Source organism: Adiantum capillus-veneris, chromosome 23, assembly GCF_014529385.1.
Source record: "Adiantum capillus-veneris isolate H3 chromosome 23, ASM1452938v2, whole genome shotgun sequence".
Lineage (NCBI taxonomy): Eukaryota > Viridiplantae > Streptophyta > Polypodiopsida > Polypodiales > Pteridaceae > Adiantum > Adiantum capillus-veneris.
In genome coordinates this window covers 145,658,998-145,686,992 of record NC_140953.1, presented here as the reverse complement: position 1 = coordinate 145,686,992, position 27,995 = coordinate 145,658,998, and the positions used below count along the sequence as shown (strand labels likewise).

Here is a 27,995-nt window from a genome sequence, read left to right as displayed (position 1 = left end):
CTGCAGAAAACAAAAAAACACTCAGAGTTACATCAGAAAAATTTTCAGAAACTGCAGAATTCAAATCAGTTTTCCAGAGTCTCAGAATTTATACCAAAAATCACATAATGCATAATGTAGCAAGATGTATGGACATGTATGCCTGATGCGGGAGGAAATGTATGCATAGTGCGGGAAAACTTGTGTGTAGAAGTGCAGACTGGATTTGATTTGATGGAGGTCATGAGCACTTCGCCTGTGATGGAGGTCATGAGCTCTTCGCCAGTGTGCAAGCCCCATACGAAGGCAACCTTTGTGCTTACAAACAAGCGGATAACACAAATGGAAAGGGAGATGAAAGAATGGAAAGCAGAAACGGAAGGATGGTGGAAAGAGAAGGCCAACCTTCTTCAAATGTTTCTCAACGAAAGCGCACAATGGAAGAAGGAGAAAGAGGACTTGCACGCAGAGCTACAAGGACTTAAGGCGGATTCACAAGCACTCAAAGAAGAGGTCTCAGCCCTCAAGCGAGAGCTTGCTAATAGAGCAAGCAGTGGAATAGAGGAAGGGGAATTCCAGCCCTCAGTGATAGAGGAAATCAAGGTCATCAGGGAGCAGGTGCGGATGATCAAAGAGGAGGAGAAACAGAATGTGGCAAAGATGTTTTCGTGGTTGGATGTGATCACGAAGACACAGAAGAAGGCGGATGAGGCCGAGAAATGGATAGAAGTCGCTAAGAAAGGGAAAGGGAAAGAAACCACATCTGTCCCCACTCCTACAATCATCAACATGACTCTAGAAGAAGAGCAGCGAAGGAAAACTAGAGCTTTGCATATACGAGTAACCGGTCTAAAAGACCGAGATGATGTAGCGAGGGAAGTCAAAGAACTTCTCCGCATGATGGGGAGTGAGGCTACTCATACAAAGGCATGGAGGGTAGGGAAGAAGACGCAAGGAAATGGGGAGACTTCCAAGGAGAGAGCTTTAATCATGCGTTTCCCATCCATGGAGGCAAAGAAGGACTTCTTGAAGAGGCGTCCTACACTTTTGAAAACGGGTATATTCCTTGGAGATGACCTCACTCTCACACAACTTGCGCATATGAGAGAGGTAATGCCAGAGATTCAAGCGGCGAGAGAGAAGGGAAAGACGGCCTTCTACAGAGATGGTCGGGTGGTGATTGTAGAGCGGCGCTCCACATGACGGTGCGAGACCTATGGGACCACACTCAAAGTTGCCACTTGGAATTGTGATGGATCTATGCGCCTTGATGTGGGTGCTTTTGAAGATAGTTTTATGGGAAGAGACATCGTCTTCTACTCTGAGACACATCAGGCCCCTGGGCAGTCTATGCCTCACATTAGTGGGTATAGATGGGAGACAGCCTGTAGACAAGAGACACGATCAGAGCATAGAGGGCGGGGCTCAGGAGGAGTGGCAGTTTTATTCAGGGAGGAGTGGCAGTGTTATTCAGGGAGGAGTTGCAACCATTGATACATATAGCTCACAGGGATGAGCAAGCTAGGTACATGTGGGTGAGATTAAGAGCAGAGACAGGCAGATATCTTTACATTGCTATTTGCTACTTTCCCCCGAACACGTCAGTTTATGCACCACCCAGAGGACAGTCCCCCTTCTCTATTTTGGATGATGACATTTGGGAGTTCTCTAGAGATGGTGACATCATCATTCTAGGGGACTTCAATGCTAGGACTGCCGATCATCAGACAGTATTTTATGATACTTCAGAGGAGATGCTGAGAGAACTAGATGTTGCAGAGACGGGCCTATCCAGACTATCACAGGATGGGGAACACACTGAGTATGGACGACACTTGATAGACATGGGGACTGCACACGGATTGGCCATCTTGAATGGCCTACAGAGATTTCCCGCTGCGGGGGGTTTTACATGCTTTCCACACAGACATGGAGCCAGCACAGTGGATTATATCATGGCACAGCCGAGCCTTATCTCTCATATTCAGGATCTCACGGTTGGACCCAGACCTGTGGGTGTGGCAGTAGATCATGCTCTTGTGTCGTTTACCATCTCTTTTCAGTTTAGTATAGCACACAGGCCACGGGCAGTAGCCCCCACTCGCTACACCTTCACACGGGAGACGGACTCTGTATACATAGATGGGATCTACAGACGCCTGTGCACAGAGGAGCCAGGGCGACCTCTGGAGGAGCTTACTACTATACTGACACAGATACTACATGGTGCAGCAGCAGAGGCATACCCACATACCCAGCCTGAGCAGAGACGCCGTTCAGGGAGCATGCCCCAGAACAGCTGGTATGATGAGGAATGTCGGGACACTAGAGCCAGACTTCAGAGGGAGGTACTTTTGGGGGACATCACTCACAGACAGTCACACATTGACTTCCGACGCCTAGTGCGGCGGAAGAAGAGGGCATTTTTGGCTCGCCTAGAGCAGGTGTCACAAAACGGGAGCATACACGAGCACTTGAAAATCTGAAAATTAAAATACTTTGCAAATGTGAGAGAAGGGAAAAGATCGACACAGTATTGGGGACCAGAAGATGGGCTGGTACCCCCCCCCCCCGTTAAGAGTATTCTTTTATTTAGGCAGAATTCGTATACAAGCACGAGAACCCGAGGAAACCCCTCCGTTCTGTAATCTTAGACCCGAAGGTCGTGCTTTCCCATAAAGGGCTTGGGCACAAGGTCGTTCCTTCCCGTAAGGGACTTAGGCTCGAAGCCGTACTTTCCCGTAAGGGACTTAGGCGTGAAGCCGTACTTTCCCGTAAGGGACTTAGGCGTGAAGCCGTACTTCCCGTAAAGGGCCTTCCCGTGAGACGGGAGATTCCTGCAAAACAAACCACACAAACATGCGTCAACAATTCGTATGGCGAATCCACAATAGATATCTGTCGCTCTTGCGCGGGAAAAGCAACTTCCATGCTTCGTAGTCTCGCGATCTCTTGCGGCAGAGTCTTCTCTTGCTGATGTTGGTACCTCCCGTGAGTGAGGGCATGTGGTGCTTTTATAGCTCCCTGGCCACGGCACGAATAACTGCTCGCGTAGAGATCGCGGCCGTTTTTCTTTTTTTTTCTTTTTTTTTCTTTTTTTTTCTTTTTTTGCGCTGTTCTACCCGAAATAGGGAGAGAGAATTCGCTGGCTGGCTTTGTTGCTTTATCTTCTAAGTGGCTGCCCACTTATTAAGTGGGCGGCCGGCATATTTTAAAATTGGTCTGAACCTGCCCAAAAACTCAATAAAACCTTATAAGTTAAAACCAATGCATTTAACAACACTTCCCAGGCGTCCCTGGATGCAACCACATGCACGAATGCAATGCAACCATAGATTCCTCGCGGGAAAGCGTCTACCTTCCCGCGATTGTTCCTACTTTTCGTAAAAAGCTTCATTGAACCCATCTTTATTCTTGTGCTTGCGTTCTTACGCATATTTTCTTACTCAGTTCGGATTTCCTCCTTAGACCCTTAGTGTGTCCCCTTACCGATGAACCTCTCACCCATCTTGTGACTCATCAGGGACCACCATTACCTGGTCTTCTCCCACCGAACTAACAGGCCAACTCCTTCACGGTGCTTCTTGTCACCCATCATATGACACACCAGAGTTGTCTGTTTCCTGATGGCTTTTCTTACAGATCTGTGATTCCTTAACTTATTAGTTAACTTGTGCACATTTCTTATTAAAGTCCTAATTCTAGAAAATAGAAATTAGAAACAAAATAGTCAAATTAGTTTCAGCAGGATCTATACCAGCTATTCTTGAGTTAGGACTCGCGTGAGGCATGGCGACTCTTTCATGAGCACTCCCCCCCCCCTGCCATTACTTCCATAGAGGCCTGGGGCCAATACGCATCATCTCTATACACAGTTCCTGAGCAGCCCTCCCTTCCCGACCCCCTGATCCATGCCCACACACATGTGCTTTTTTCACCACTGAGATGGTGAGGAAGGCCATTGACAAGATGAGGACTGGGAGAGCTTATGATCATGATGGCTTAGTGGCTGAGCATTTCACGCATGCCAGAGATCTACTAGCACAGCTTCTAGCAGTTATGTTTAACCGTGCCATGTGTGAGGGCTTGCCTGATACTTGGAGCCTATCTACTATTGTACCTATCTTCAAGTCGGGGGACCCCATGGAGCCTGGGAATTATCGCACTATCATGATTGGACACACATTGGCACGGTTGTACGCATCTATTCTTGAGCAACAGTTGAGTAGATGGGCAGAGAGGGAGGGGATACGCGCAGCCGGGCAGGCAGGGTTCAGGAGGGGTTTTTCTACTCTTGACCATATCTTGACACTCAGAGCCATCATTGAGGAGGGCAGATCACATGGGAGACGGATCTATTGTAGCTTTGTGGATTTCCGCAAAGCATTTGACACAGTACCCAGAGCTAGATTGATGCATAGATTACAGCAGATGGGAGTACCCACAGAGCTCATTTGGGGGGTCATGGCATTATACAGGTCAGTAGTTGGGCATGTACGCACCTCAGAGGGTCTATCCACACCGGTCCACTCCACTATTGGGGTGAAGCAGGGTTGCCCGCTCTCTCCTACTCTATTTGGTATGTATGTGGATGAGGTCTCTGACTACATTGAGAGAGATGGTGATAGAGGTGCACGACTGGCAGGGACATGGATTCCACTATTGTTATATGTTGATGATATTGTGTTGATCTCCGACTCTCCGGAGGGATGCAACGTCACTTGGATGCTTTGCATAGGTTTGCCCGGGACAGTGGTTTGTCCGTCAACCTTGGTAAAACCAAGGTCATGGTATTTAATACCACCCCACAGTGGATCAGGAGGTCAGTGCCCACATTCACATACGGCCAGGAGACAGTGGAGTACACAGATGCTTATACTTACCTTTTTGGCCTGCCTTGTAGATCTGCTACTTTGGCCAGTCCATCTTCTTTGATGGTTGTCAGCTTACGGAGGACGGTTTTGTGACGACGCCCAGGTACATGGACACCCACTTGTCTCATGGGGTACGATGTGCTATTGGCCAGATACGCACATCTTCACACCAGCTGCGGATCGAGACTAGGAGATACAGCGGAGTACCAGCAGAGGCCAGGACATGCCCCCTATGTGAAATAGAGCTTGTGACAGAGCTGCACTACACATGCCACTGCCCCGTCTACTACGAGATACGAGGCCGCTTCCACTGCTTGTTCAGAGAGGGCTTTGGACCACTCTCCAGAGTCATGCGGTACGAGGATCAGAGATGCTTGGGTTTGTTTTTGCTCGAGCTGCGCAGACACAGAGAGAGCCTGATGAGAGGAGAGGCTAGCCAGCATCAGAGACAGATCACAGACTTCTTTAGAGTAGACACTGGACACCCGGAGGAGTTACTACCACAGCAGAGGTCGCCGCCTCACGCCAGAGGCACACTGATCGACCGGGCGACCGAGCTGGGGAGATCCAGACGCCCGCGACTACGGAGGACTACACAGCACCGACGGAAGCTGCATCAGAGGATTCAGATCACTTTGGCCCGACATGCACGACGCCCGGTCAGACTACTGACCATGGAGGAGATTGATGAGATCCGCCAGCGACCGATGCTGAATCTCTTGTGATTTTAGCTATCCCAGCTAGCTGATTAGTTCACACCTTAGAGTTTAGGATTCCATAGTAGTCATTTAGTCATTTTGTCATATTGCCATTGTCATTTTCATTTCATTTTGTTACTTTTAATACTCGGACTTTGTATCAGATCCACCACATTGTAACTTTTAGGTCTCATAGGTCACTTTGGCCTTTTGAAGACGTTAATATAACATTTCATTTCATTTTCTCTCTCTCTCTCTCTCTCTCTCTCTCTCTCTCTCTCTCTCTCTCTCTCTCTCTCTCTCTCTCTCTCTCTCTCTCTCTCTCTCTCTCTCCACGTGCCATGCCCCACACTTTTTCCCTCAAAGACATAAGAGCATCTTCTTAGATGCATACTAATGAAGCACCTGAAACAAGATTGAGCAGACCTATTTGGCAAGCCTTGGGTTTATCACTTATTTATTGTGAAACCCATAATGATTCATGATACAAGCTAGCCAGTCTTCAATCTGGATAATGAATATATTTTAAGCTTTGTCTAAGCAATCAACATTTTCTTTGCACATTTTTTTTAAACAACCTCTCCTTTTTCATTTAAAAAAAAGGGAACACATCACTATGGCCTTAGCCCTTTGGGCAGGCCAAAAAAATTATTGAAATGGGGGCAATGTGTCCATGGGGTGAGGCCATGTAACTCGTACCATACCAACACTTGTGCACACAAAGTTTCAACGCGTACTTTCTCCCTTACCTGCTAGCTGTCTAGAAGACTCTTGAACTATCTATGCATAATTGCAAATAGGGATAGACCATCAATGAAGGATAATTATCTAGTAAAGTGCCTCAACTATGATGGAAGCGGCACCTAGAGCTACTCTGCTGACAATCTCAGGGAAAATGAAGGTCTTACTTACTCCGTATCATCCTTGATGGAAGGAAATTCGTCATATGCCTCTATGTTGGAGAGTTATATATGTCCTGCCCCACCGCCGAAATTCTATCAAATTGGAAACATCCTCTAGTCTCGTAGTAAGCAGGACAGTAACAGCTACTCTGTCTTTCAACAATAACTCATATGCGTGGCATATAAGCTGCTGAAGTGGCACATCATGGTAATTGGGAGCTCTATCCCAAGCTGATAAGAGGAAGTGTTGAAAGACAGCTACTCTGTCTTTCAACAATAACTCATATGCGTGGCATATAAGCTGCTGAAGTGGCACATCATGGTAATTGGGAGCTCTATCCCAAGCTGATAAGAGGAAGTGTATACCTGACCATTAGCGCATCTCATTCTAGGAACAAGTGTGTATATACTTGGACCATATTCACCCATCGGCTCTATTATGCATAGTATTGACGTAATCCTACGGCATCCCCACAAATGTCATCCGTGGCCAGAAGGGGGTGTAGAGCAAGGTGCCAATATGCACTCTCATACACACACCCATGGGCATATATCAATACAAACATCTATGTGCCAAGTTTCTATAGTAACTCTAGAGATGCAGGTCACAATCAGTCATAACTAATCCTAGCACTAAAAAAGTCATGAAATAAGAAGAAGTATACATATATAAGATAGGCCAGACGCACCACTGAAGTTAGAAAGAATTAACACAATATCTGTTGTAACTTAGATATATCCATATATCTGGGACAAACAATAAATCCACCATATATAGCATGCAGAAGATGCTCTTGATAGAAATCCATCTTCGTCCCCGACCATGGAATGAGTAGCAAGCCAAGTCCCACTGGTATGCATCTGTATCGTATCATGTCTGATACGCCGGCTCGTCTATGTGTGGCTCAAATGGAGTGATGATGCATCCAATGAGTTTTGAAATCGGGGCAATGTGTCCATGTTGAGGCCATGTAACTTGTACCACGCTAACATCTGCATATCAGCACATAATATCTCCCTCATTCGCTAGCCGTCTAGAAGACTCCTGAGGTATCCGTGCATATTTGTGTATAGGTACAGATTATGGAAAAAGGAGCTCATCTAGTAAAGTGCCCCAACTAGATGGACGTAGCACAAAGCTCTCCTCAGAAAATCTCATGAAAGATGAAGGCCTTACTCCGTATCATCCTAGAAATCACTCCAAAATAATAAATCCAACAAGCGTGGATTACAAAAACATTGCTAAAATACTAAATAAATATTTGTGATGGTTAATGTTGTTTCTTAACTCTTAGAACAGATCACATCAAGGAAAGAAAATGATTACCTGTTAGCAAGAGCTCTATCTTGTCTTATAAGGTCGTGAGCCTGACGCAGCATATTCTCAGAGAAATCCAACCCAATAACAGCAGAATATGCATCAGATTTGGCAAATCGGCGAGAAAATAATCCACTACCACAGCTCACATCAAGCAGAATTCCCCCACCCGTTGGCTTTAGAAACTCCTGTGCTAATTTTACCTGCATTACCATGAAAATTGCATGCGCCAATCATTAGACAATCTTAGGCTTTGTATGCCAAACTATGCTGGGTAAACAGCTAGAAACTTGGGCTCCTTAAAGACATAACAAAGATGAACATCCGATGCTTGCCTCCTCATCAGGGCCGGGAAATCCACTTCGTGCAAAATTTTGCCTCCATCCTCGTTCATACACAAATGACACCAGTGGGTTTCTGCAATTATATGTCATACATAAAATTCGTGAAATTGCCAGTTGATATCAGAATAGGACTGAATGAATAGCTTATGACTTGAACAAACTGCAGTAATCGCAGGCGAAGACAATGTTGTTGCACAACCACATGACATTCATGAGCACCACTACATCTTGAAATGGTGTTTACACTTAAAGAGCGCACGCTTCGTAGCACTGGAGGGCTCTAACAACTTGTGTAGATCAAGTTTCTCTGCACAGATTGTATATATGGTCCAGGTGCATATATTTATCTCCTCAGTGATCCATAAAAGCATATAGTTTCAAGCAAAAGCAAGGCTTTCTTATTGCTATCAATACTCTATGCATTGGATAAAGAAAAGACCAACCAAGCCGCGTCCGTCTCTAGCTCTCAAGAGGATTGGCAATGGATCAAGAATACAATAAATGGAGTGTCAGCCTGCAAATCTGGCACACAATTTTCTTATTGAACAGTACTGAATTTGCTTCACTTTTGGATACTAGCTAGCTTGGTAATACAACATTTTGTCAAAAAACAATCAGGTTTATCTTTACTACATATTCTTACCTCTGAAAATTACCAGAACCTAACTTTCAGGAGGGCATAATACACAGTCACTGCGTCAGTCACATTTATATGATGCACAATTTTATTCAATTGAGCAGTCTGCTGATGGAATGAGCTTTTAAACAAGAAAACATCGATTTACTTAAATAAATACTGCACAGTATTAATAAATAATTTTTTCAACTAGCTGTTACTAGTATGTCCAGACAGCTTCATAAACCAACCATCAACATCAAATAAAACTAACAAAACTACACAAAAGGAAAAGGTGCCTTGCCTAAATAGCTCAGTTCCAGAAGGCAAAACTTCTTCATATTCCTTCAATCCCGCTGTCACAGTAAGATCTAGGAAAACATCTCTGCTAGAGAAGGCCTTCTTGCAGTAATTGCACTTGAATGCAGACCTCGAAATTGAAGATCTGCAACTCTTACAAGGTCACAAAGCAAAGCTTGTGAGGATATCAAAATCAAATTCGAATGTTGAAAAAAACCTTTTAGCGCACAAACTTGTAGTGAAATCAAAAGCAAGGAGACTAGAGTGGAGATATGTAACATGGCAGCCTAAAAACCAGGAATAATTAGGGTTCATTTAAATTTAACAAAAAAACATATCACATTGTACTTGAGTGCACACACAAAAAATGCTGTAATCCATAGCAAGAGAGATACCAGAATGCATGAGCCAAGCTGCCTATTAAGACCCCGACATGAAGGAGGAGATTTCCAATGTGACCAGAACCTCTTTTTATTCCCATGTTGCCTTTTCTAGCTCAGTGACTCATGATTCCTAAACTTGATGCTCATGCTCGACTGATAAGCACTGAGTCTATGCAATTGTGCTTTTCCTCAATATGTTCATGGAATCAAGTTAAAGATGAGGGTACTGGAGCAGTGGAGTGTGGCACCAGCTATGCATTTACTTCTTTTTTTTTCAACAAAAGATCCTTTCATTAGTTATGAGAAAAAACTGCCCAAAGGGCTACAATGGACATCCTCCTATGCGTAAAAGTCTACAAATAGAGATAGCAGCAAGGGAGACTCTCCCTTGGTGCAGATGTACAACTGAACGGATACAAGATGGGCTACATCATACAAGGAAGCCATACAGGAGGCCTATAGTGCCACCGGGGGTGTCCAGCACAAAGACTGTAGAAAGAGCACCTGCTCCAAGTAGAGTGGAAGGCCTGTCGGCGTAGAATCGCACGATCAGTCTCTCCCTATATGCAATCATACTGCCCACGCAGGGTGTGGATAGTGTCCTGCCTAATAGCTCGAACTGTGTCTGCTGGGGCCTCAAAAGCTCTGAAGCATCTAGCTCTCCAAATAAACCATAAGGTAAGGCTGCTCAGCAGCTCCCAGCATAAATCTCTCTCATGTGTCCATGCGGCTGTCGTGAAATCGGGAGAAGGAAACCTGCGAGGCTCGCCCAGCGTGAAATGGATGGCCTGGCTAGCGGGCTCCGTCTCATAGCTCAGGGCTGGCCCTGAGGTGGTGGACCAAGTTGCCGCTCCCCATGTGTACATCCCCTCCGGTGAGAGAGAGGTATCGATGCAAAGAATCCGCAGCCAAATCTGCTGTGCCTCTGGACACTCCCACAAGCAGTGCCGCTGTGTCTCTAGCTGATGACAGCAACCGCTACATGCCGACGGCAAGCCACTGTAGATCAGCCAGCTACCCACCGCAGAACCCTGTGAGCAACTAGCCACTGGAATGTAGATATCCTGCGAGCCTGACGACTAGCCCAGACGCGGGTCCAAAAATCTGCTAGAAACTCGAGTCAACCCCTGCAAATGTCAGTGCTCAGCAGCTGCTGGGATAGCTGAGCACCTTGCTTTCAGGATGTGCCGGCCTAATCAGACAGTACACTGGAAAAAAGAGGAGCCAGGGGTATCCGACGCATAAGGATCATGCCATAGCCACTCCCCCGGGTCCCATTGAAGACGTGCTAAGGGCCGAGCTCCATAAACCCAGATGCACCAATCTCTCTCAATCTCTGCAGGGTCCGGATCAATGTGCCACTTCTGCGAAGCAACGGTCACGATCCGAGCGCAGTGGAAAATACAATCAGCAACAAGCACGGACTCCTCCTCCACTTTGTATAGTCTGCCCTCTGTATGGACCTCAAAGTAGGGCATCTACCATCCTCTATGCATGCTCTAACTGCAATCAAGATCTCATGGTGTGTAAATGCTCCCATCCATCGCGAAGCCGCTGGCTCAAAAGGCGCATGCCACTCCTCCGTGAGCGTAGCCTGTATATCATCTCGCATAGTTTGTCCGTGTCACGTGACACATCTAACCCTATGTGTATGTGGACAAGCTACTTCATGACATGGGTTCAATTCAATTAGCTTAGGAAGTGATCTGGCACTTTTGTGAGTCTGTTCGTAGACCGTGCATGTCGAGACACTTAGAGTAGATGCATATCCTCTAGTTGCACACAGTATGATCATCAAATTTCCATCAGAACCCATCAGGAGCATTTTTACAGTGCATAGACCTATTTTCCCTATTTTTGACATTTTTCACTTATTATTTTTAAGTGACTTTTGTTGGGAACTGGGTAGGGCAAAATAGCAAAGCATGTACATAAGAAAACCCTAGCGCTAGCAATTTTGGCAGAAGAGGCAGCAGGAGCACTTGCTCAACAAGCAACTTCTCAACAGGACCCCCAAGATGCTCTAGCATTTTTGCATCACAACAGAGAAGCTAGCGTTTTTGGATCAAGACCAGCCCTGGCGTTTTGTTCAGAAGATCAGCCCCGGCTACAGCAAGACAGCAGGAACCTTGGCGTTTTTGCAACAAAAACAGTTTTCAGCCCTAGCGTTTTGGTTTACAGATCAGCCATAGCTTTAGCAGATTCCCCAGCAGACAGCAAATCAGCCCTAGTGTTTTTGCATCAGCCTGGCACCTCAGTGTTTTTGCAGATCTTCGCGACAAGATCAACAAGAAGACCAGAGTTTTCAGTTTTTAGCATAGACACTCCACAGAACAAGTCCCGAACCTCGCAGATCTCACCTTCCCGCAGCAGATCCTTGCCGCACGGTCAAATCCCGCGTAGTTTGCAGATTCAGCCCGGACAACGCAGATTTCAGCATCTGCGTTTTCAGCGCGTCGTCGTCGTCGTCGTCGACATCGTCATCGACATAGAGTCAGAATTCAGCAGATAAAGATTTGCAGATTTCAGCCATTAACATTTTCAGATTTTAGCCTGTCTAATTGTCGTCCTCATCGTCGTCGACATCGTCGGCAAGTTCAAGCATTGTAGAGAATTGTGCAATCAATAGTAGACCGCTCTCGCCATAGAGAGTGGGGCCTTCAGAGGAGGGTTTGACAACTTTCTGGTGTCGTATTCTTCTCTCTCTATCTCTCAGTCTCATGCACCTTCATTCACAGTGTTCACCACTTTGTTTGTGTCCATTGCACTCTCGCACTAAAGGAATGGAAGGCTCTCCCTTCCATAAGTAAAAGGAACCCTTGAGCACAGTTCGGAGCACTCATCTTGAGCAAAGTTCAACATTCACTTCCACTGCACCTTACAGTCCGCCTCTAAATAGGCTCAACTGCTCAAGCTGCATCTCCTCTCGTAAACTACTGAAGGCCTGCCACTCTCCAAAACTACGTGTTGGGCCAGCTGCTAAGGGGCCCCAAGCCAAGCGGGGGCGTGTGCCCAGCATATGCCCTTCCTCTGTGCGGACTGCGGGACTCCAAATCAAAGGCTGTCTCGCCTGCTCCTTGTCGCATGAGGGTGGCCGCTGAGATAGGCCAGGGCGGAGGAGCTCCCAAGCTCGTAAGATACTCAATGCAAAACGGTCCTCCCAGCCACTACTCAAGCATGTCCTTCCTCACCTCTGTAAAAATCCTCCTGATCTCCGGGGCCCATGTGCCGCCTGCTGGGGGAGCTCGAGCTTGAATCCTCTGAAAGAGAATCTCCTTCCACGGCTCAGAGCCCGGAAGGAGTCCTCGTACGATGAGCTTCCCCAACAGCGCTCTGCTCTGATCCACTGGGTCTATGATGCCTAAACCTCCCTTGGCCAAGGGAAGGGTGATAACTGCCCAGGCTACCTTCGCCCGAGCGGGCTGTCCATCGCGCCCAGACCAAAGAAAGTTCTTGATCAGCCGTTGAACCTGGCCGATACAAGAACTAGAAAAAATCCAACAAGAGGTGATATACCACATAGTCGCCAGTAGAACCTGATTTGCCACCACAACCCGCCCAGCTAAAGAGATCCAAGCGGTGCTCCAATAGAGTAACTTCTTCCGCATGCTCAAAAGAAGAGGGGCAATCTATTGCTCGGGTGACAAATCCAGCCCGCCCGACCTGACATCCCAGATACCACACCGTAGTGCTAGGGGGGATCCATCTAAAACCAGGGTCGGGACTCTAAACTGGAGTAGGGGAGCTACTGATCCAAAAGGCCACTTTCTTGTGCCAATTGATCAGCGCCCCTGAAGCCTCACAAAACACCTGCAGCGACTGCTCTACCCGTTGTAGATTGGCCTCATGGACATGCAGATATAACCCAGTATCGTCAGCAAACTCAGAATCCAGCAAGTCCTCACCTCTAACGGGGAGCTATATACCCCGCAACCCAACCTCCTCAACAGTCAAATACATGCTCAAGGCCTCTACGAAGAAAAGGAAGAGGAAGGTGCAAAAGGGCAACCCTGTCATACTGATCAAGTCAACTCAAAGATAGGACCATGTCCTCCTGCCATCAAAACCTGACTCCAGGTTGTAGAGTAAAGGGCTGAGACATCCTGAATCCAACTAGCCTCAAAACCCATGCGAAGCATAGTCTCCTCCAAGAAACCCCAATCAACCCAATCATATGCCTTCTCAAAATCGAGAAGGAGAACAACCAAGTCCTCTCCCAGCAACCTAGCCAACGCAGCGGCCTCCCGAAAGGTGAAGATGGTGTCAAGGATGTTGAGCTCCTTGACAAATCCAATCTGTGTAGCATGAATCAAATCCCCAAGGAATGGCTGGATCCTCAAACTCAAGGCCTTAGCTAAGACCTTGTAAACTGTGTTGAGGATCATGAGGCCACCACTGCCGAATGTCGTCTGTCACACCTTCGCCCTAGGGGATAAGAAAGATCAAGCCCTCTGAAAATCTCTGAGGCATGGTCCCAATATCCAAACTGTGATGAAATCCCCTCCGATGACCCGGCCCCAAAACATCCAAGTATCACAAAAAGAAAGCAGGAGAATAGTCCGTCCTCCCCAGGACAACGGTGCCGAGGAAGGGCCCTCAAGGCATCTGCGAGCTCCAAGTCAAAGAGCGGCCCAGCCAGGGCAGCCCTCATGCGATCCGTGACCCTCCTCTGCACATGAGCCCACATTGTCTGCCTGCATGTCTCTCGTGCCTCCGGGTGCGGCTCTACTGAAAGCAACTCCCTGTAAAAGTCTGTAGCAATAGCTCGGTTCTCATCATGCTCAGTCGCAACCGAGCCATCCTGGCGTCTAAGCTGGCGTACCCCTGCTTTGGAATGCCGAGGGCCAGTGGTAGCAAAGAACTCTCCTGTCACTCTATCCACTAGCTGAGTCCACTCAGAGGTCTGTCTGTGGAAGTAGAACTCATGCCGAACCTCCTCAATCTCGATGACCTCCCGTCGGGCCTGACTCAACTGTGTCTCTATCCACTCACAGGAGGGCTGCTGCTCCTAAAGCCGCTGCAGTGATGCCAGGCTCCATCTCAGCCGGCGCTCTCGCTCTCGTGTCTCCTCAAGCCGTGCCAAAGCAGTCTCATGCATAAAAGAGCTGAGTGCAATAATCCCATGGGCGCACTGCTCAGCTGCATCCAAATCCATACTCTGGCACTCCTACAACATACGCACAATGTCCTCAGCAAGGCTAGCATCACACCTCAATCCCCAAAGTGATCAGATACATAGAACCGATCAATGCACGAAGGATTAGTTCCTCCCTTCCGGCGATCTAACCGGGAGAAACTCAAGCTGCCTCGAGAGCGCGAGAAAGCCTCATGTTGCCATACATCAGAGCCGATCCCAAGCTGCAAGCTCTGCCACCTGTACTGTCACATGACTGCCTCCCACCCTATCAGATGGGTCCTGAAGCATGTTGAAGTCGCCTCCAACACACCAATGGTCAGCCTTGGGCAGTGCATCCGTGAACTGAGTCCAAAACTCAGCCCTGGCATTAGCATGGTTAGGCGCATAAACATTGAGCACCCCTACGTGCTCAATGTGTATCCTCAAAGTGACATACTGCGCCCGACCAGGCACTATAATCCTCCGATCCACAATAGCCTGCTGCCAAGACTCCGTGTCACGAGGACGTGGCAACTGCTAACCTTAGTTGTTGGTTTCTTTCCAATGATTTTTGTTTAATTTTTGAGACCCTCTTTTTGAAGTTGCAAATGGTCGGACATTGTATGGCCAATGTGAACGGTAGTTTCACCCGCAGACGGGAAGTTGGTCGGCACTGGAACTAGTAAAGTAAAAGGATGTCTAGGCTCAGTTCAAGATCATGTAGGTCCCCCCGTCGCACTTAGCAAGTTGGTGGATACTAGGAAGTGAACTCAATCAAGGCATAAAGTCAAGGTGGGATCACCAACAAAAAGTATCCGACAGTTGGGCCACATTGCACTTTTGGATGTGGTCCCAATGAGGACAGATGGTCAGATGACCAGTGGGAGCCCAACGGAAGCATCTCCTAAAAATTAGGGAACTGCTATTTTGGGACGTAAAATGTGTTCGTGTCATTACCTTCGGTATGACCAGGGGAACATTTTATTACTCTGCTGCAAAGTTAACTGATGCACAAGTTGAGCAATGCGGGGAAATTGCATGTATGAGTGGCAAGTGGCACTTTTTGGCCAATTTACCAAGTTTGGGAGAAGAGAACTCGTAACAGACTTTTTGGAGCAGTTTTGGAGGCTGTTAACTATGATTTTCAGCCATTTCTCTCCATTTTTTAGCTTCCCATGACTTTACCTAGGACCAAGGAGCTCATTTTCAGCATTGGAAGGCATCATATGCGTGTTTACAGGGCTGGTTTGCTGCGTTTTCAGCAATACGTAGGTTTTGGCATCCATGGAAATCTTTCCCTTTTTGCATCTATTTGTTCACAGATGCATTACAGGTTAAGGGCAGAAGAGGGGGCGCTCGATTTATGCTCGGGGGATGCTTCATTGAGAACCTGTCTCACAGGTTAAGAGCTATGGAGTGCTTTCTTTCCTTCTCATGTACAGTGTGGTGCTAGGAGTGATGCTACAGTGTGGTGCTAGGAGTGATGCCCTGCACTCTACACACTGCTCTCTCTCTCCCCTACGTGCAGTTATTGATGCCCCACAAGAGGGCTCTTCATTTGGCTGATGTACAGCTGTGTGGGTTCATGCTTTTGTGCTGAGGCAAGAGCCTCCTTGAGCAGGAACAGGGGTAGCTGACTGCTACTCCAAAGAAGGCACCGGTGAGGGTCATAACCTCACCATACAGGTGCATTTTCAGCGCTGTGTATGTGCTGTAAATTGACTGTTTTTCAGCCATACAGACGCCAGAACCATTGGGAATCGTGCCCCACTGGCAGAGGACAGTTAGGGGACTGTTTGGAGCTGAAAACAGGGCAAAAACCAATAAATACAACGTGCTGAATTTACTGTTTTGGGGCAGGACTCAGAGGGTTTATGCCAGTGGAAGTGAGTTCCAGCAGGGGAATTGGTTTCGCGCAAGTTTTGGGGCTGTTATGCTGCCGAAATTTGGCCAAAACAGTTGGTATCTAGCTGGATACAAGTAAAGGATTCTCAGGACTCTACTTTGTAAATTTACCCTCTCAAAGTATAAAGAAATTCCGAAAGGGGCGCCAATTTTGGGACCTACAGGTTGTCGGCGTCTGCTCGGAGCATTCTAGCTTCCGAGCCGTGTGTGTGATCAAGTGTTAATTCCCGTCGCAGGTTTCCTTTGCACGTTCTCTCTGTGTGTGTCTAAAGTAAAGATTTCGGGTGAAAGCCAACGCCTACCGCCCCACGGGCCGGTTTCACTCCGCAATAGATATACATACACCACCTTGCCCTCCCATGGGGCCAAAGCCTGCAAACCAAAAAGTATCCCACTTGCCCGATAGAATCGAGCCAAATCTCCGAACCCTGCTCTCACTCAAATGGTGGTCCTGTAGCATCAAGATGTCAATACTGCCTCCGACCAGGCATCTCTGCAGCTCCTGACGAAGCCGATCTCTGTAACGCATAAACTGTGAGCCTCCAAGGCCCTGCACGTTCCATCAGATAAATTCGCACCCGGCTTGGACGGGGAGTAATCCCCGTCCGACTGACTGCGAATCTGCCCACCCTGTGCTCCACAAGCACTGCGAACAACCAGCCAATATTTGTGGCCCATGGCCACTGCCTCAGTCTCGGATAGAACATCCTCATGAATACATACATAACCAGGATCCCGTGCGAGGTTTGCCACTATGCGAACAACTAAGTGGTGAACCAATGCAGAATCAACGCTCCTTGTGACCAAGAAGTGTGCTAGAGCCCAAAAGCAGCCCAGCACATCAATGACCTCCAAATCACTAACGTGGTGAGAGAACTCCACTGCCTGGCTGTGTAGAGTCTCAATGGCACTGTCTAGAGTCCACTCTCTGTCACTGGAGCCACATAACGGGAAAGAAAAGGCTACTGAAGAGTCAAGAGCCTCCTCTCCCCGTGCCGGTAATATCACCACATGAACTCTGATGGGTGTTGGCTCGTGCGGGCCCTCGACTCCAAATAGGCGTGTAAAGGAGTAGTCAAAGGCGGCACATATCTGGCGCATGTCGAAGCCAACCAACCTACTGCGTCAGACGGGAAGCCCGAATCAGTATGGTCGCCCTCTCTGGTGGACGGCGAGAAAGCTCACCCCCAGTGATTGTCTCACTGAGGGCAAATGCCAGGAGAATGTCGAAGGGGGGGCGGGGGCGGGGGAAGGCGAAGGGGGAGAAGGAGAGGATGGAGGCGGCAGAGCTGGCAGAGACGAAGCAGGGGGTGGAGCGCGGGACGCGGAAGAGGCGGGAGGAGGTGGGGGAAGGGAGGAGGCGGAAGGTGGGGCTGACATCTCCTGACCCTCAGCTAGGCTGGTGGACTCCTGCTGAAGGGGATCAAAACGGTTCCTCACGGGAACCCAATGCTGCTGAGTCGGAGCTTACTGCGGAGTCTGCCTTGGGGCAGCAGGCTGCTAAGGCCGTCTCCCTCTGCGGCGCCCTGTCCGGACTGCCACTCAGAGTCCTCAGTGGAGTCGCAAGCGGTCGAAGACTGCGCTGGCTGAGCAGCTGCTATGGCATCAGCAGTCGGCTGCGGTTGAGGTGTTGTTGATGTCCCAGCTGCTGTCTACTGTTGCGGCTGAGGGCGAGGTCTCTTGCGAGGGCAGACCTTCACCAGATGGCCAATCTGCCGACATATAAAACATATAAAACACTGATTCAGGAGCCCCGAATACTCAACCCTCTGATCTATCCATCCCCCGCCCAAAGGCAGTTGCACACCTTTTGGCAGAGAGGCGATGTCTGGAACCGGTACTCTAACTACAGGGCTACCCACTAACTGAAGGTAGCCCTGCAGCTTTGGCCACCACTGAAACAGCTGTCGGACCACACTCGAGGGTGAACCAATCCTAGATAGAAGGGGAAGATACTCCCATCTGAGGCCAGGGAAGCACACAATAACGTGAAAGAGACCACGCCTCTCTCTGCGGCAACTGCTGGGTCAAAACCGTGCTCCCAATGATTGAAGAAAGCCCGAGGCCCCCGGATATCCAAAGGGCTCATAGCTAAAACCTGGGCGACGCTCTGCGCAGACTCGAACTCGATCTGATAGTGTCCGCGGCCCAAGAGCTGCACATCCAAGATCTTGCCCACATCAGCAAGAAGACGGGCCTGCAAGAGATCTCGAATCTCCCCACAACTGGGGCGGGTGCCAACAATCCAGCAGATGGTGAAGTGGGCCTGAAGGCACGCCACCTCTGCTGGAAGGCTCGCTTCCTCTTCTGGCAAAGAGAGAGTCTGATGGGGATCTCCTCGGGGGCGGTCAAGGGAGCTGCATCCGAATCCCTCTGAGGCGAGGCGGGAGGAGATTCCTTCAGAGTCTGAAGCTGGGGCGAAGTCGATGGCGAGGCGAAGAAGAAGAACCGGGGCAAGCGGGCGAGGGAGAGCGGGCCGGCTAAAGCTTTCCTTTGCTTCCGAAAATAAAACACACACGAACCAAAGGCCTGAAGAGAAAAACCTCAGCCAAAGAAAACCCAAGCAATGGCAGTAGTGGCGACGGCGAAACAGCAGACGATTCAGCCGTCTCTATGGGGAAAGGCAAGGGCGAGGTGGAGGTGGAGGAGTGGCAAGGGTGAAAAGTGGGCACGAGGGCGAGCTGGATGAGGAAGGAGTGGCGCGAGGGCAAGCTGGAGGGGTATCGCAAAGAGATGGAGGAGGGGTGGCACGAGGGGTGGAGGAGTAGCGATGGCAAAGAGGGGAGCGGGTACGAGCAGGATGGTGCGGTGCAGGCTTCAGCGAGCGCCAGTTCAGCCACCAGCTATGCATTTACTTCATTCAAGAGCATGCAAGTTAACTTTCTTAATATGGAGCTGGACCTTGTTGAGGATCAAAAAGACTGATTCATGGCCTTGTTCTTCACTTCACAGCAGACAAGCTATACTATCTTCTTACTGGACACTGCTCAACACTGGAAGAGAGATCCTGTCATTACTGTAAAGTAGGCCACTACATTTGAGATAGTAACAAGTTAGCCATAATTCACATAAGGGTCCTATTACCATGACTCCAGGTTTACCTGACGTATCTCATTCAATCTCCATGATAAGCATATGATCAATGAAGTCGACCTTTTACCATTAAAACAGCTGTTTTGCAAGTTACCAAGATCAAATTGAGATCCCATGCATCGCAAAGGGCTAACTTATTTCTAGGAATTCTTCTAAAACAAGAGCCACAGTCTACAACAAATGAATATAACATACGCTGAGCCACATCTTTGCCTACTTCAGAGAATAATCAATGGTGGGTGAAGCATCAGGAAACATCGGATGGCTCTGACATAGGTAGCATGTAACACTTTGAAAAGAATGGAAACGAAGATGACAAGAATAGCAAGCTTTCTATGCCTAATTCATAAGTTTTGTTCAGAGATCCCCAATTTTCGCGTGCCAATCTGCCAAAGCAAGAAACTTCATTTTCCAACAAGCCAACCAGAAATCACTTACTGGTTTATGCCAGAAGGCCCCTTTCTCATCAAAGGCTCGAAACAGATTGGACATGACAATAGCTCCACCTGTGATTTTGCATCGTCCTTTTCAATCTGATCCTGTAATGTCAGCACCAATTGCAAGACTAAGACTCTCTCTCTCTCTCTCTCTCTCTCTCTCTCTCTCTCTCTCTCTCTCTCACCACAGCTGCAGACAAGCGCTGCCTTTGCCGAAGATTCCATAGGTAGCAGGGGTCGCCACATTTGTGGCTCGGATTCGATGGATCCGCCTACCGAAGGGGAAGGGCCGGGTGTAGATAGCTACACCACCCCAAAAAAAACAACAGCTACATTTAAACGGAGAAACAGAGATACTGTACTATCACCAGGATCCTTACGAGTTGGGAAAACCTCCAAGATACATGATGAGCTAATGATGGAGAAGGTCCAGGTGATGCTCAAATCAAAGCTAAACTATATGAGGGATGACATCAAGAAGGAAATGCACGCGAGCGCTGAGAGCTACAGGAACTCCATGTATGGAGACATGATGAGAGAACTAAGGAGAGAGATCCGGGAGATACAGAATGAGGAAATTCAGATCTTGAAAATGGAATTACGAAACCTAATCAAGGCCAAAGTAAATGTAACAGAATGCGTTATGCAAAAGAAACTCGATGAGGAAGTAGCAAGTTTTGAAGCATGGAGAACAAATATGGAAAAGCACATGGGGGAAAAAGATGCAATAATCAAGGAGCTAAAAGGAGAACTTGCGGCTTGCAAATCTGCAACTAAGGAGAAGGGAGACGACCAACCTTCAGTGTTGAAGGAGCTCGAGGACATGAAGGATCAGATGAAAGCTCTACGGGAAGGAGATGAACAGAAATCGAAAACGGCATCTTCATGGGCGGAACGTCTTTTTAAGACACAAGAAAAGCTTGATGAAGCAAAGAAATGGATTGAGGATGCGAAGAAAGGGAAGGCCCAGATGCTCGAGACCACACCTACCTCCACCATTATTAATATGACCATTGAGGAAGAGCAGAAAAGGAAGAATCGGGCTCTGCATGTGCGGGTCACAGGAGTCAAAGACAAAGAGAATGTAGATGAAGAAGTGAAGGAACTGCTACAACGCATGGGCATCACAGAGCCTACTCACACAAGTGCATAGAGAGTGGGCAAGAAAGGAATCGATGAGAAGGGAAACGTAAAGGATAGGGCACTTATTCTCCGCTTCCCGGATATAGAAATAAGGAAAGAATTTCTAAAGAAGAGGCCAACTCTTAAGAAAACCGGTATTTTCCTGGGAGATGACCTTACATTGGCACAAGTAGCACACATGCAAGAGTTGATGCCAGAGATCAGGGCAGCAAGAGAAAAGGGGAAAATCGCCTTTTATAGAGGAGGGAAAGTAGTGGTTCTGGAAAAGCGCTCATCATGACGGTGCGAGACCTATGGGGCGACGCTCCGGATAGCGGCGTGGAATTGTAATGGATCATATAGGCTAGATGTAGGTGCCTTTGAAGACAGCTTTAGGGAAAATCACCTTTTATAGAGGAGGGAAAGTAGTGGTTCTAGAAAAGCGCTCATCATGACGGTGCAAGACCTATGGGGCGACGCTCCGGATAGCGGCGTGGAATTGTAATGGATCATATAGGCTAGATGTAGGTGCCTTTGAAGACAGCTTTAGGGACAGAGACATAGTTTTCTACTCAGAGACACACCAGATACCGGGACAGCTTATGCCACATGTGAAGGGTTATTTATGGGAAACAGCTGGTCGACCACACAAGAGATCTCTACGGGGTAGCCGGGGTTCAGGAGGAGTAGCAGTCTTATTTAAAGAGGAGTTGAAACCACTACTACAGATTATCAGGAAAGATGAGCAAGCAAGGTATATGTGGGTGAGAATGAGAGCCGAGACAGGTAGATTTCTATATATCGCTATATGCTACTTCCCCCCAAGTACATCAGTCTACTCAGGGTGGTTCACACCCAAGGTATAAAAGAATGAACAAATACATATGAGAGGTGTCCAAAAGGACCTTTAGACCCAACACAACTCTCGGCAACAACGAACAAATTCTTGAGAGTCTCATGAAAACCAACCGCAAAGGCTTCGTTTAACGCCTCAACAACAAGACACCTTACTACAAGAAGGCCGATGATTTGGTTGCTTTCAAACAGGGCATAACCATTCTAGTTTTCCCCATCGCACTGATAGACCAGCGGAGCCAACGCCCGCACCAACGGTCGACAGAACCCTAGCGCCACCTCCTGCTACGAGAGCTAGACCCGCTATTGGACTAGTTCCTTATATTTATGGCATATGCCTTGAGAGTACAAATGAATTGTGTCGAGCATATGGAAAAGTCAATGGCTTCAAAGCCCTTATTTTCTTTGACCCCGGAGCTACAGAGAACTTCATCCATCCATAATTCTTAAAGCAAATGCACTTTGATTATGATGCAGAGGGTGGAGAAATTGAAGCTGAGCTAGCCACCGGACAAACTCAGAAAGTGGTACCACTCATTGGTGCTCTTCCAATGACTATCCAAGATTATCATGGAAAAGCTGATTTTCCACATCATGAAGTTGGGCAATTGCGACGTTCTCTTGGACATGCCTTGGCACGACAAGAATGATGCGACTCTCCAGGTTCAGAAATGAACCATCACCGTGATGCAGAAGGACAAGCCAGTCGTCCTCAAAGTTCGGTTGTCCGAACAAAACCTCGAATGAACTCTCTACTTATTTTTCTTCATAGCTAGAAAGTTTGAAAATTTATTTGAAATTTGTTTGAAATGGATGGTACTTGTTTTGAACTTGTCTTGGTGCCGATTTGAAATGTTTGACTCTCGTTTTAATATTGGTTTCAATGATTGGCGATTTTACTCCCGGGTGGAGTAGTGAGAAATGTTGTTTTGGTATTGTTTGAGCCTCCAAACGACCCTGACGGGATGACGGGATGTCTAGGGACCGTTTGGTTGTATGCTTGAAAAATATTACTGTTGTTACTCCCGGCCCGAACCTGGATGGTTATGCGGGAGGAGTATTAAGAAGTCTGAGCAGTCTCAGCACCTCCGACGACGCAGGCTGCGGTCTAGGGGGCGTTTGGTTGTAAAAGGCCTCTATATCTCCCGGTCCGAACCTTTTTTTTAGGTTATGCGGGAGGAGTAATGAGGGAGTCCTTGAATATCTCCCGGCCCGGACCTTGTTAGGTTATGTGGGAAGAGTGTTCATCGGTGACTTTATGTTTCTATGTCTTGTTAACATGCATATGTGAGCATTTGTGTTCCATTGTGACGTGCCAACCACTGAATATTCCTAATTGGATGAGATTGCCTGGGTATGTAATTTTAGTGCATAAAGACACCCGTGGAAGATCAGTGTGGTCTGGGTGTGATGGCTAATTTTACTACGCCGGTATATCAAGAGTTCCAATCTGGACGAAAGGAGAAGCCAACTGCTTAACAAAAAAAAGAGCAAATTGATTGTCCCTCGGATTGTCCCTCGGAAAATTTTTGAGCTGACTTGAGTTGTTTTGCAAATATGTTGTAATCGCAGAAAGTAATGTAATCGCAGACGATTACTTTCTTTCAAGAGGGGGGATGTCACAAACTGCTAACGTGCCAAAGCCCTGAAGAATGGAGCCAACTTGCAGATCCTGGCCGAGGGGCCTAAACCCTAAGAAGAACAAGTAACAGAAGAAGAAGTCCTACCAACTCATGGGGACCCCGTCCGATGGGGCCCAGTGACATAAAGGAATTAAAATAAAGCAGAACCCACCCACACACACACACACACACACACACACGTGGAGCTGATGAGGTAGCAGCAGTACGGACGCTCCGAAAATTACGCTGACAGTGCTGACGTGGCAAACCATACGGATTTCCGTGTTTTGTGCTGACATGCTGACGTGGCGAGCTGTACGGATTTTCGTAAATTACGTTGGTAACTTTTGGGCATTGCTTTTGGACCAGATGCTTTTGAGTTTGAAGGCTTTTCATGTAAAACTGCTTTTGGGGCCTAGGGCCTTTAAATATGAGGCCATGGGCTCATTCTCTGGCATGCTTCCTGGAGAAGGTGTAAAGTCTTGAGTACCGGCTTGTACTGTGTTGATGCAATATAAAGGAATACCAAAAGGGGCACCAATGTTTGGGGCCAATACTCTCTGGGGTGTCGTGTGTCGTCTCTCTCTTTCAGCTCAGTTGTTATTGAAGTGCTAAAAGTTTGTTCAGTCTATTCTTTTCTATTGGCACGTGGTTTCTGTCTTGTGACAGAGTATGTCCAGGATTGTGTCTATCTTCAAGTCAGGAGATCCCATGGTTCCCGGGAATTATTGCACCATCATGGTTGGTCACACATTGGCTAGGTTGTATGCATTTATTCTTGAGCAGGTAGAGAGAAGGCATACGGGCATCAAGGCAAGTAGAATTCAGGAGAGGTTTCTCCACTCTTGACCAGATTCTGACACAGAGGTATTATTGAAGAGGGTAGATACCATGGCAGGAGAATCTATTGTAGCTTTGTGGATTTCCGCAAAGCTTTTGACACAGTGCCGAGAGTCAGACTTATACGCAGACTACAGGACATAAGTGTGCCCATAGAGCTGATATGGGGGATCTTGGCTTTATACATGACAGTTGTGGGGTGGGTACGTACTGTTCAGGGCATGTCTGACATGGTTCATTCCACTATTGGAATGAAGCCGGGATGTCCCCTATCTCCGACTCTCTTTGGGATGTATGTGGATGAATTTTCAGACTATTAACTCAGCTAGCAAGGACATGGATTCCGTTGTTATACGCTGATGATATTGTTTTGATTTTATACTTTCCAGAGGGAATGCAGTGTCATTTGGATGCATTGCATGTGTTTGCACAGGATAGCGGATTGTCAGTGAACCTTGGTAAGACCAAGGTAATGGTGTTTAACAACACGGCACAATGGGTCAGGAGGTCAGCTCCCACCTTTACATATGGTCGAGGGACTGTGGAGTATACACATGCATATACCTATCTTGGGGTGGTCTTCAGTGGCCTAGTATTTTCCTCGAGAGCAGCAGAGACAAGATTGACCGCAACTTACGCAGCATTAGGCTCTCTCGGAGGATTAGGGCCAAGGCCTCAGTATCACATGAGATAGTTAGGGCAGAGCTCGCTGCCCCTCCGTTGGTAGTGGAGGCGCTCCCTCGAGCAGTCTCCTTTATGCATAGCACTTGGGACTCTCCCCAGAGATAGATACACTTGATTAGCCCTGGAGCTTCACGACAGCTGGCATCACAAGGAGATAAATCATGTTGGTATGCACAATGGCATCTTGGTTCCACCTGCATGGTTTTAGTATGGACAAACTACCCCCATTTCAGTACTCTTTGGATGCACCCTCCATCTCGCTCACTCGGATAGAGATTACTAGGCTCATCACGCAGGACTTGACTTAGTTGGATACCAAGAGGACATGGATACAGCCTACACATAAGTTTGTTACGGCAATGTCTTTCTATAGAGAGCATCTTCTTCAGCTTACGGAGGATGGATTTGTGATCAGACCCGGATACATGGATACTCATCTATCTCAAGGGATACGGTGTGCTATTGGTCAGTTACGCACATCCTCACACCAGCTAGAGATCGAGACAGGTAGATTTAGAGGAGTGCCAACCGAGTCCAGGACTTGTCAGTTGTGTCAAATAGAGCTTGAGACAGAGTTACACTACATATGTGACTTCCCAGTATACTATTGAGATACAAGGCCACTTCCACAGTCTATTCATAGAGGGTTTTGGACCACTTTCTAGGGTCATGAGATATTACGATTAGAGATGCCTCGGACTATACTTATTGGAGCTACGTAGACATAGAGAGGACCTCTTGAGGATGGGCAAGAGAGAAAAACATGTCGACACATAGTGGCCCACTCCACAAAGAGACATCTAGAAATCTCCATAGAACAACCGCAAAGAATGGGGCAGACAAGTGGGACATTTGCCAGTGATGCCAAACATGTTGAATAGTCAAATTCCTCCGCAAACTAAGGAGACTCACTCTCCTAAACCCCCAATAGTGCCTTCTGTAAGAGGCGCCTAAGACTAGATCTCCAAGCCTGTTGAGTTTGCCTACCTTGGGGCACATTAGGCTGATCCTTAACTGCCTCCGACTACTTGTCCTCATGCTCTATCTGTCTGTCCAGCTACTCTGAGGTATCCTTTCGATCTTGATCTAGTAACCTCTCCTCAAGAGGTATGTCTGGAGGCTATTTCCTTGATATAGCCTCTGTCTCACTACCCGCCTGTAAATGAGGATCACCTGTACCTATACCTGTCTACATGACTACCTCTATCTTTGTATCTGATCAGTACTGTGATGTTGTGAAGCGCTCCGCTATAGTTGAATCTAACCCCCCTGATCTCTATCATGTAGTCGCACGAGGCTTTGTTGTTCTGCAAAACTCTGTTGGGTCTGCTCTGTCTATGAGGGTTGTCCCCTCCAACAACTAGTCTCTCTCTCAGGGGGGTCACTATATAGAAAGCTTGTTTAGCACGTGCATTCAAGAGGTATTTTAAAAACTCTTTACTCTACATTTTTGTATGTATAGAGAGACCCCTTATGTACCTCCTTTCTTGATAAAAAGACCTCTTATGTACCAAAATTTTCACTTTTTCAATTCAAATACCCTTATGTACATGTATTTTCTGTAATTTCATAATAGGAAAGAAATCCTTCTACTGAACTTGCGGGCTATTGTATATATTTTTTTATTGAACCCTCTGAGTCTCTCTTAGCTATCAACCTCTAGGGTAGTCCCTGACCAAATGCCCCATCTCATGCCATCTAAGGCACTAGTCCGGTCTACCCACAATCACAATCCTTTGCAAATGTGGCATCCCTTTACACTCAAAAGTGATGGTATTTGTAAACTCTGTGGAAGCTTTACTGTAGGCCAACGCTTAAGAGAGGTAGAAGCAGGATCTTGTCCAAGAACATTTGTAGTAAAGAGAATTTCAGGTCAAATATTTAATCCAACAAATTGGTGACATCCAACATGCAATGCCATCTATCCATCATTTTGCACAGATTGAGAGATTTTGGTAGAACTCACAAGACAAGGAGTAGTAGCTGAATGTGCAGAGCCTCGATAAAATTTGTTTGATGAAGTAATAAACACCCTTCTAATGATACCATTGAGTGTGAATACCAAGACATGAGTGTGTGTCTCCAAGATCCACCATGTCAAATGCAGAAGATAAAACCTTCTTTGGTAGCCACCTTTACAGATAGCACAAATGTTTCGGTGTACACTAAGTACATGAATGGTATGCCAAAAAAAGAACCCATCTGCATCACATGTCTAGCAACCAAAATTGTGCAGGTAGCTCTAGAAAAGCAATTTTTTTATATATCCTCGTAAGCAGCTAGAATGAAATCCTCATACCACGGATGTAGCAAAATCAGTCTGTCTTTGCGAAAGCAAGAGTGCAACTGACAGCCCTAGAGGCAAGCTCCTATAATGAGAAAACAACAAAAGTAACTCTACCCAGCAAGATGATCTCCTCCATTGTGCCTTCGTACGAGGCAGCTAGACTCCACTTCAACCACTCCCAAATTTTGATGCGAGCGTAGATGTATCCGACCAGCGGCCAACCACGCCTCTTAGAGAGAGAACATCGATACAGTCACCTATCTTGTGCTCAAGATGCTCTGATATTCCGAAAGAAGGTGCCATAATACTCATGAGAGAGTTCCAATCAAGAGAAACAAATTCACCACCAACTCACTTGCCCTTTCAAAATTGTGCTTGCGGAAAGTGTGTGTGAGTGGGGTGAAAGTATGTGAATGTGTATGAGAAAGTGTGTGTGGGTGTGAAAATACAAGATGAGTGTGTGTGTGTGTGTGTGTGTGTGTGTGTGTGTGTGTGTGTATTCAGTAGCGGGCAATGGCACAGTTCAGCAGCAGTTGAAATGGCCGAAGCTAAACGGGGCAGAGCGCCACACGGGCAGGAAAGAGGCACGAGGATAGGTGGGCTGAACGAGGCCTGGGTGG

General features: G+C 47.3%; 1 protein-coding gene across 1 annotated transcript in view; it reads right to left on the bottom strand.

The window, feature by feature from the left end:
• The window catches only part of LOC147428767 (putative methyltransferase At2g41040, chloroplastic), a 164,296-nt gene that overhangs the window by 116,580 nt on the left and 19,721 nt on the right, over positions 1–27,995 (bottom strand). The window contains exons 2-5 of the mRNA XM_086497018.1: positions 19,967–20,067; positions 9,036–9,176; positions 8,107–8,188; positions 7,781–7,974 (exon numbers count right to left, since the gene is read on the bottom strand). Coding sequence (XP_086353144.1) covers positions 7,781–7,974; positions 8,107–8,188; positions 9,036–9,176; positions 19,967–20,067 — 518 coding nt within the window. The remainder of the gene's footprint in view (positions 1–7,780; positions 7,975–8,106; positions 8,189–9,035; positions 9,177–19,966; positions 20,068–27,995) is intronic.